The sequence below is a fragment of the Miniopterus natalensis genome, chromosome 9 (genome assembly GCF_054644295.1).
Source record: "Miniopterus natalensis isolate mMinNat1 chromosome 9, mMinNat1.hap1, whole genome shotgun sequence".
NCBI classification, from domain to species: domain Eukaryota; kingdom Metazoa; phylum Chordata; class Mammalia; order Chiroptera; family Miniopteridae; genus Miniopterus; species Miniopterus natalensis.
Genome location: NC_142089.1, coordinates 25681592 through 25692268, shown reverse-complemented (window position 1 = coordinate 25692268; position 10677 = coordinate 25681592). Strand labels below are relative to the sequence as shown.

General features: G+C 47.6%; 1 protein-coding gene across 1 annotated transcript; it reads right to left on the bottom strand.

Moving 5' to 3' along the window:
* Window positions 1-8513: 8513 nt before the first annotated feature.
* LOC107526747 (Krueppel-like factor 17) lies at window positions 8514-9976 on the bottom strand. The gene is made up of 2 exons (XM_016199305.2): window positions 9094-9976; window positions 8514-8758 (listed from the first exon to the last, which is right to left on the bottom strand). Exons 1-2 carry the CDS (start codon window positions 9965-9967, stop codon window positions 8514-8516), a joined length of 1119 nt encoding a protein of 372 aa, XP_016054791.2. The 5' UTR covers window positions 9968-9976.
* Between the last annotated feature and the right edge of the window lie 701 nt (window positions 9977-10677).

Below are 10677 nucleotides of genomic sequence, written 5' to 3'. Positions count from 1 at the left end.
AAACGACTGGAACCCTAGTAAACTCTAGAAAAGGTTGGCAAATTTGAAGGGGTGGATAAAGAAGCCCTAGGGACAGACACTAGTTCTCAATCAAAGCCAACCTGGCTGCAGCCTTTTGCGTGTTGCCTCTGCTGGGATGATGGGAATAGAGGAGGGATTTGTTTGGCCTCTTATGAATGGTTTTGACACTGCCTCTACTGGGGCTGTCAGTTCCTGGACCTCTCCCGAGACCCAACAGACCCCCTCCACCCACGCCCCGTCTCTCCTTATCCTCCTGACCCGTACTTCTGTTTTTCTTTTTCTCTTCCTTTCCCTCCTCCCGTGTTCTCGTCCTTCCAGTTCCTGCTGCCCCCTCCTCTTCCTCTTTCATTCACTCTTCCTGTGTGTGTTCAAACGCCCTCTGCAGTCTCCTCTCCTCTGGCTCTCCCTCTCCCACACTAACATTCTCAAAACCTTTTTCTTCTGCACTCACTTTCAGCTTCCTTGTCCCATGCTACCCTGAAGCGTGACAAGTCTCTTTCTCTCCTGTCCAGGGGAGAAGCCTTACAAGTGCAATGTGAAGGGATGCACATGGGAATTCGCCCGTTCCGATGAGCTCCACAGACACAACAGAAGGCACAGTGGGGAGCGACCCTACCTGTGTACTCTGTGCAAGAAGAGTTTTGCACGATCTGATCACTTGAAGCAGCATCAGAGAGTCCACTGCTGACTACGAACCCATCAGCCCATAAGGAAACGAGTACAACCAAGATTCTCCCTACTAAGACTTTGTTCAGCACCTGGCACTGTGCCACCACATTACTATGTGCTTAATATTACTTGTAAACTTTTAAGGTTTTTATTTTCTAAAACATAGAAGAAATACATGCATACATTTCAATAGAATCAGAAGCACTTAATCTATTCAAAAGGTGAACCTCCTGTCCTGACTGGTGTGGCCTCAGTTGGTTGAGCGTCACCCTGTGCACCAAAAGATCGCTGGTTCAATTCCTGCTCAGGGTACATGCCCAGGTTGCAGATTCGATCCTCGGTTGGGGTGCGTATGGGAAGCAACCAATCAGTGTTTCTCTCTCCCTCTCCCTTCCTCTCTCTAAAATCAATAAAGACATATATTTTTTAAAAGTTGAACCTCCTGTTATGGCTATTTCTTCTCGCAGGCAAAGTGTCCCCTATTCCCCTCTGTCTTCTCAATATGTTGTCAGAATATGGGGGGGGGGGGCATTGGAAGAGGGATGGTCAGGTGCTGGCTAAGAGGGGAAGGATCTATTTTTTCCACGGGGCCTTGGGCCCTTTTCTTCCTTGTTTCTGCTGACATGTCTGCAAGCTGGGGTGACCTGTGGCCTGTTTTCCTCACATGGGCATGGCTTGGCATCTGCTTCTGAGGAGCTTAGCCATCTTCCCTGCTGACTGGGTCCTTCCCCCAGCTCTTGCAGGCCCTTGCCTCCTAGGTTTGGCTTTGACCCCCATCCAACTCCAGCTTGTGTAGTCCCCGCCCTGAAAATAACTCAGTAAAGTCAATGATGTGATCTGTCCCACTTCTTATTTCCAAGAGGGGGCACTTTGAAAGCTCTTTCCACCCAGAGCCCTCAAAGGGAAGTGGACCTCAAATCCCCAACATTTCAGGTTCTTCCTGACATGTTACTTTACAAAGGCCCCAGAAGCTAGATCCCTGAGCCTTTTTTGAGGGACCCAGACAGCATTTTAAAACATCAGCGTGGGCAGTTATTTCTTTTTCTCCTCCAAGCAGCTAATACAGTTTTGAGTAAACAATGGTATTAGTCATTGGTAGGTAACTGGGTGGTTCATGGGCCCACTAAAATGCAACAGTTCTTATCAGAGATTTGGGGCAAAGGCAAGTAGCGGTACGCATAGACAATGCATCTATACCAATAATATATTCAATAGGGAGCCATACACAGCAAAGGAGGTATGTAAAGACCTGAAAAGACCCACGAGGCTTGGGCAAGGGTCCCAGTGGTAATGGCCTCAAACCCAGAACCAAAGAGCTTTATCTGTTTCCCCCTCATCTTGGAGCCAGGGTTTCAGGAATCTCAGTCACCTGTGCACAAGCAGCCAAAGCCCAAGAAGCGCATTTCTCCCTCACATCCTCAATGACCTTTGACCTTGGCATAAGGTCTCCAATTCCCCATGGGGACAGAGGGACCTTGGCCTAACCCTTAATCTTATTTATTTTTGAAAGCCAAGAGGTCCAGGTAAAATTGGCAGTACTTTCTGATTCATCTCCAGGGTCACTGAGAACCCCATCAGGTGTCCCTTGGCGTGGTACTTGGCCCTTAACTCCTCCTTTGAGACTGTCTGCCAGAATCAAATTCAGATCTTTTTGCCCAGGTTGGCCAGGAGAGGGCACTAGGTTATTACTCTTAGCTGCTCTTTCTCCTGGTGAATCATCATTTTGCCAGTTGCCACTGTTTTCATGTCCAGGAATTTGTTAAGGTTTGGGCTGTGTTCTGGACCAATTTACCTGACCTCAGGAGGAGATTTAACGGGGCCCAGTGACCAACACCAGCAGGAACAGCACAGACAAACTTGGAAATTTGTCTAGCTAACAGTCTTACATCTACTGTTCTCAGTCCCTCACTGTAGACTCAAAGGACCACAAGGATGGCTTGCAGGGATGTTAGAACCTCTGCAAGTGTGGTCCAAACAAGAAACTTGTCATGGGTGGGCCAAACATTCAGAGTCAAATAGTACCCACTGAGGAAGGCTGTCCTAAATGCTCACACCCTCTCAGCCACCTCTTCTTCTTCCTCTTTGGGCAAAGTGGCCACTGTCACGGCACTTTGAAAGAGTAGTTCTGTAGTAATGCACCCCACAAGGCACTTGCTCTCCGTCACTAACTTTAACAAGATGATCTTTTTCATTGTGGAGGCAAACTAACCAAGTCACTAAGGTCTCTTTGGGCCACTCAACAAAGTGATTCCAAGAGACTCTACACTCTCACTGAAGGCATGAGTTGCAGTAACACCAGGCATCACAGGATATCCCTTGGTCCCAGGGACCTGCTTAGAGCCAATAGTTATTGGATGCGATTCAGCATGCAAGGCCTCTGACAGTTTCTGGTCCCACTGCTGCAGGACCACAAGTAGCAGCCAGAGAACTGCTTCTGTAGCTTTCCTAGAGTCTCTTCGTTGGATTTCTAATTTGATCAACTGGGAGAACCTGGACAGGGATTAGAGGGTAAAGGGGACGAATGATTCCCCTAAGAACTGAAGTTTCTGTAACTAACCCACCAGCACTCCCCAAGGCCCAATGGCATGACTGGGAGAGTGCCCCCAGGGACCCTCAGGCTGCTTATTCTTTCAGAAGCGCTTTGTGCTCAATTAGCCACCCTGCTCACGTCATCAATTTGTTGAGTTGCCAGGTGCCAAGATGGTTAATTATAACAATGAGCCAAATTGAAGATAAAAATCAAACCTTTATTTGCTTACTGTGACAGTGCAAGAAGAGGTGAAAAGGAGGAACACTGGCTCCCTCCTGCTCCGCTATCTCCAGGGAACAGCACCTGGCAGGGCCACATGAATGCAGGCAGTCAGCGGAGTCATCTCACTGCCAGCAGCCCCAAACAGAAGGTCCCTGCCTTTTCAGGGACCTGGAGGACCTGGGGGAGGAAGAGGAGGAGAGGCTAGGAGTGGGAAATAAAGGAGGCCTTTGATGGAGGTGACCGGGCTATAAATGCCAATATGCATAAGAGCACGTCTGGCCCAGAGGGCCCTGAGTCCATGCAACTCACTTCAGAAAACTTCAGTGCCCCGGCTGTGCACCAGGTCTGCTGTGGGGAGGGCAGCTTCCCCCATGAGGCCAACCAGGCAAAGCCTTATGGTCAGGCCTAAAATATCACTCATAGGATTTTGGCCTGGAGCCAGACTCCCCACCCAATTTAAGAATTGGAATATTATTGATACTTTTGCATTTACCTATGCGTTTCTCCCATCCAACCGTCTGTCTATCCTTCAGAATTAACTACTACTCTGAACTTTGTTACACAAATCCCCTTGATTTTCCTGCTATAGAGTTATCACAAAATTTTTTTTAATTTGAGCTTCATATAAATTATGTTCTCTATAATTTTCTGGAACTGGCTTGTTCTCAACTCAACCTATTTCTAATATTCATCCGTGTTTTTGCTAGGACAAAAAAAAAAATCCATAACAACCCCAAATTTCTATACATTATTAACATACTAGGGTAGGGAGATCAAAGAGATATGAGAGTGTACTTGGGCCTCATGTTAAGTGCAACCACAAAAAGAAAAGAGATTCCTGGCCAGTTTGGCTCAGTAGTTAGAGTGTCAGCCCTTGGACCCAAGGGCCTAGGTTCAATTCCCAGTCAAGGGCACATACCTTGGTTGCAGGTTCAATCCCCACCCTGGTTGGGGTTCGTGCAGGAGGCAATCAATCAGTGTTTCTCTCTTTTTCCCTCCCTTCCATTCTCTAAAAATCAATGGAAAAAACAACTTCGGGTGAGGATTAAAAAAAAAAAAAATAGAAAAAATAATGCAGCCATCCCTCATTACCCAAATTAATCCACTGACATTGTCTGAAAAATATGAAAAATGGTAACACATTCCCAACCCATCTGAAAACCCCAACCACTTCCCTCAAATCTCCTCAAACACTCATATAACAGTCCAAGGATTTCACATTATATAAAACACTGAAACCCCCAATTACATTTTTACTTAAAGCATAATGAACTCACTGACAGACATGGGTGGTGTGCAGTTATGCAATGATGCCGTACAGTATCGGATGCTAACTGCATTCTTACACACAAGAATGCTCCGATTGCATCAGTCTGAGTCCAACATCAAGCAGTCTATCATGTGAGCAGACTGTGAGTCAGGGGAACGGGAGGGACAAAAAATTGACAAAACAAAGGCAAATTTTTTACAAATTTTATTAAGACTATAAGCCTTTGGCCCTATCCGGTTTGATTCAGTGGTTAGAGTGTTGGCCCAAGGACTGAAGGGTCTCAGGTTCGATTCCAGCCAAGGGCATGTAACTCGGTTGCTGGCTCAATCCCTGGCGCTGGTCAGGATGCATGTGGGAGGCAACCAATTGATGTGTCTCTCTCACATCCATGTTTCTCTCTCTGTCTCTCCCCCTCCCTTCCACTCTGTCTAAAAATAAATAAAACCTTAAAAAAAAAAAAAGACTATAAGCCTTTGGATTGAAGCAGCTCAAGGAAGCCCAAACAGAATAAAGTTCAAAACAAATCACTATATTGTTTAAGATTAGATACATATATGGTAAAAAACAACAAATAAAAGCAAAAGCAAGATTAATCAAAATTCAAGATAGTGGTTACCTCTATGGAGGATGGGGGTGTGATCAGGGAGAGGAGCTCCCAGCTTCAAATGTATTAGCATGCACTTTTTCTCAAGGGACATAAAGGGTAGATAAGTTTTATTATTCTTTAAATTGCATAAATACAAAATAATACTTTTTGCATGATAACAGAGATCATAAAAATAGAAAATAAGTTAATTTCTTCCAGTCTTCTATGCTATTACACAAGCCAAAAACCTGGGGCCATCCTTTACCACACCCCCAACCAAACCCAATTATCACTCCTAAACCTTCCTAATCTTCTCCTTCCACACACAGGTCCAAGCCCCCTTCAGCGGTCACCTGGAGCACTGAAACTCCTTCTTCTCCCTTAAGGCAGTCGCAGAAACCATTTTTTAAACACGACTGTTATCTTTTTAGTTTGAATCCAATCTTGCCCACTTGCTATCAGAAGCAACAGAGATAAGTAAATTGTCCAAGACCAGAGAGCCAGGAAATGGCAGAGACAGGGTTCAAAATCTAAGTCTTTCCTACCCACTACCCTGCCTCGTGTGGAAAAAGATACTGCAAAAGGCTTAGCCCAAACCTAGCATAAAGTAATCACTTGTTAAGCAGGGGTGGAGAAACTTTTTTTCTGCCAAGGGCCTTTGGGGTATTTATAACATTTGTGGGCCATACAAAATTACTACCTTAAAAATTAGCCTACTATATTTGGTCAAATATTTAATTAACTCGCCCCTAATGTGATGGCTGGAACTGCTTCGTTTTGGTGAGACCTTGGCAGAGCCAGACCAAATGATTTTGTGGGCCGGATGTTCCCCACCCGTGTTAAAGGACAGATTGATTTCTTCTCCAGTCAACCCCTCACCATGGAAGGGACCTAGTGCGCAGGTGGGAATAAGAGATCTTCAGTACTCGAAACCTTGAGTCCTTGGGGCCAGTGCCCTCTTACCCCTACTTTAAAAAAAAAAATCATGTCCTCCTTCCTCACTTGGAATTTGGGTGGAAGGCACCTGAAAGCCTGGCCTGGGTACACTGGGGCCACTAGAACAGACCAAGGTGGCCATGCAACAGTTAGGGTGGGGTGAGAGAGGCAGGTATAGCTAAGGCTGTGGGACTTCCCCAGCTGCCCAGGGAAAGTTCGAGCCCCCAGAGGTTCAGCTCTTCACCTTGGCAGTACTGTCAGAATTTTTGTCCGTTACCTTTCTACCCTACAGCAAGCACCATCACATTCTGTCCAGCACCAAGCATGACCAAGGGCAGACATCCAGGAAAAATGGGAGGTCTAGCTAACCCCCATGCGCTTTTCAGGTCTGACGCGGGCACCTCCTTGAGAAGTCTTTCTTCCCTGACACATTTTTGTTGTTTCCATGCCACCCACCATGAGTCCCCACAGCTGTGATGCTCTCTGAATTGTGGACTCAAAAATATTTGCAGAGCCCAGCGGTGTTGATCAGTTGATTAAGCATCGTTCTTTGCACCAAAAAGCTGCCAGTTTGATTCCCAGGTTGCGAGTTCATGCATAGGAAAGGCAACCGATTGGTGTTTCTTTCTCTCTCCCTTCCTGTGTCTAAGCATGACCTTGGGAAAGAATTTACTTATATATATATATTTGCCGAATAAATGAAAGCTTGTAGGCTCGCTCCCCTCTGAGCAGTTGCCAGGATCTTCTCCCTGCCTGGGATTCTCTCTCTTCATTCAGCATTTAAGGAATTACTAAATGTTACATACACTTGCTTGCTGAGCTCAAGGGTCACCTCCTCCAAAATGCCTTTCTTACCTTCCCCTTTAGGTGTTCCTCCTCTCCATGGTCACTGCACCTAGGCAGGCGGACCTTTCAACCCCCAGACCAAATGGTTCCTGGACCGCAGGAACCAGTCCTAATTCATCTCACTGCGGCCATCACCTGGCAGTGCTTTGCATCAGACTAGGCTCAGGCAACCCCTGTAGAAGGATCTGGAGTAGACAGATCCTGGTTCGGATCCCAGCTCTGCCACTTAAGAGCTTGGGCAAGTTCCTTTCTATTAGTTTGCTGGTCAGTAAAATGGCTGGCTGAAAAGCTCAGAAATGAGGTTTTGAACTACCTCGCTGAGTTGTCAGGATAGCCCTTAGGCCCTCAACCCAAGGGGAGGGGCAGGACAGGCCCTCTAATACATGGTATTTGGTACCTGAGCTCTGTAGGGAGAAGGGGAAGCTACAGGGTGTTTGCCCTTCTCTGCCCCAGTCTAATGTCCCTCACCATGAAGTCACCTAGAAAACAGAGCCCAAAACAAGAACTAAGTACCAATGTTTTATTTGGATGGTGTAAACCCAAGGTACTGAGAGTGAGAAAAGAAAAGCAAGGCAGGGGAGAATGGGAGGTAATGCAAGGCGGCAGTAGGTGGGGTCCTGCTTCACCACAAGCCTTGAAGAAGCACAGCAGGTGTGTACACTGGCTTCTTGGCAAATCTCCCCACTGGCTGTACTGTTTGGAGAAACAGTGCCTTGCAGCAATTCAGGGAAGGGAGGGGAGAAGAAGGAATTTCTCTGTCTGGGTCTCCCAACTCCCTTTAGCTCCCCCACGCTTTTGTGTTGCTAGTGGCTACTTGAGATGCCAGATCCCATGCCCTGCAGTGGGGCATTCCATCCAAGCCTGGAAGTGGCGGGAGGAGACAGAAACTCTGGGCATGTGGCTGGTGAGTGCCAGGCAGAATCTGACTCAATACATGTGTCCCAAACAGTCCAATAGTGTTTTTCTCATTTACCAAAAGAGGAAACATGGCATAGTGATCAAGGACCTGTCCCGAGGTCACATGGCTAGCAAGTGGTAAATTCAGGATTTGAACATAGCCTGGCTCTGGAGACTGTGGAAGACCAAGATAAGGAAATTGGATTTTATGCAGCAGGCAAAGGAGAGTCACTGAAGGGTTTCAAGTTGGGGAGTGGCAGAAGATAAAGAGCTTTTTAATGAAGCTCCCAATCTCTACTTTGCTCCATCTTTCCATGTGGCTTAACTCAGCAAAAGTAGGTGGCCCCAGAGAGGTAAAGGCATCCAAGACAGTTTTGGAAGAGTCCCTGACGGGGTCCAGAGCTCATATGGGCTTCATTTAACACTGCCTCGTAATCTTTCTCGGTCGGCATCTAAGCCTATACCTACCAGAGACTAGCTGGTCAGAGGCAGGCAGGATCTGGGTGAAGCCAACATGAAGGGAAGAGGAGACTGATCTAAAGACCAGGAGCAGGAGGACCAGCCATCTGTTCACTGTTGGCCTGTGGATTGGGGGATTCTGGCACCCGCAGATGAATCCTTCGGTGTTGCCTGAGATGGTCAGACCTCATGAATTCGCGGCCACACTGATCACATCTATGAGGTCGGTATCTGGTGTGTATCCTTGTATGTCGTCCAAGCTCATCAGAACGGAAGAAAGACCATGTACAACCTTCCCACGTACATTTATAGGGCCTCTCACCTGGGAAGGGAAGTGACAGGGAGAGAAGGAATTAAGGACAGGAATTTAGGCCAGCAGGTGGGAAGGAAGGGGGCTGACTCCATGAGGCAGAGCTGTCAAGGCGGAGCCATCAAAAGGAGAAACACAGGAAAACTGAGGAGGTAACAGCACCGGCAGTGCCCATCATTTTGGTACAGCCATACTGGACTGTGGGAAAGCCAAGGGATGAGGACAGAGAGGAAGGTCCCAGAATGGAAGGAACAGGCTAATCACCAACCACTACAAACCAGTGGTCCAGCACAAATCTAAAGCCCAGACTCCTCCCTCCCACCCCGCCTGTCTGACACCTCATTCACCTGTGTGTTTTCGCTGGTGACTCACGAGGTGGGAGCGCTTAGTGTAAGCTTTTCCACAGTTCTCATACTGGCAGCAGTAAGGCCTTGCAACTGGGGCTCTCCTCCAGGGAGCCCTTTCCAGGGCCCTGCAATTCTGCTCTGCTCTTTGTGGAGCAGGTGTGAGCTGCTCAGGTAGGAAGGGGTCTTCCTGGGAGGCTGGCTGTCTAACAAAAGAGTCCTGGGATTCTAAAGTCAGTAATGATGGGGACCCAGCTGGGGGCATTCCACAGCTGTGGGGATCTCTAGGGGACAACATTTGAGCCAAAGAGGGGAGCACTGCCTGGCCCTCAGGAGAAGGCATGGTTGGGGGCAATAACATTTTAGGTGTTAAAGAGTCTCTAACAGAAGGTACTGTAGGGTGGCCAGAATGAGACATTGTTGGCGTCCTAATGTGGGACATCATTAGGATTTCACTGGGAGCTGTGACTGGTGGCCCATTTCGGGGCATTCTTAGATTCCCACGGAAGGTCATGGCCACCCCTTGAATACTGGGCTCTCCTAAGGACATCATCTGGGCTCTCCTGAGGACATCATGCCACTTTTCCTTGAAAATCACCATTTCTGGTTGAGAGGGAGACATTCCCTGAGAGTAAATCATTTGGGAAGGATGGCGAGTCACTTGGGGGCAGTAGTTCACACCATGCTCAGGCAGCAACACACTGAACTGTGGCCCCATTTCATTCACATTCTGCCTGGGCGCCTCAGCAGGAACCAAGGGGATCCTCTCCAGCTGTGGACACTGAAGGATGTCTTGCTGAATGCCAGACGAGCCACGGTTCCAAGGGGTGTGTACTCCACTGCTTCCAGGAGATGGAGACATGTCCAAGATGCACATTGATTTCTCAGTATCCTTGGAGAGGGAGAGTCAGGTGAAATTAATCCTAGCTCCAATTCCAGTTCCACATGTCCCTCCCACCATCTCTAGACCACACCCGAATCCATCACTCACCTCTTGCCTGTATTATCCTACCTCCAGGCCATGTTCCAGTTTGGGCTTTTCTTTTTTTTAATCCTTACCTGAGGATATGTTTTCCTTTTTTAAACTGACTTTAGAGAGAGACAGAAACACGGATGCAAGAAACTTCGATCCACTGCCTCCAGTGCATGCCCCGAGCAGGGATCGAACCCAAAACCTTTTGGTGCACAGGAAGATGCTCCAATCAACTGAGCCACCCGGCCAGGGCTCCAACTTGGGCATTTCTTTTTTTCCTTCTACCTGTGCATGCTCACTTTACCTGTCTAGACCTCATACTCAAGCCCCAGCTCTACAGCTCTGTGATGGTATAAACTACGGCTGTCTACTAAGTGAGAGGTGCAAAGAAACACTGACAGCAGACTTTCTTAAGAAGCCCCTGGTCTCTGGGATGGATAAGACAGAGATGCACACACAGAAATATAACATCACAGAAGCCAGCTGGTCGCCCTCACCCAAAGGCTAGGTGTCCTCAGTTTAGGGAAAGAAAAGAATGGCCTTGGGGTTGGGAGGGTTCAAAGTGGTGTTCTTTGAGGCAGGGATCAAATTTGAGAGATAGAGGAAAAAGGGCA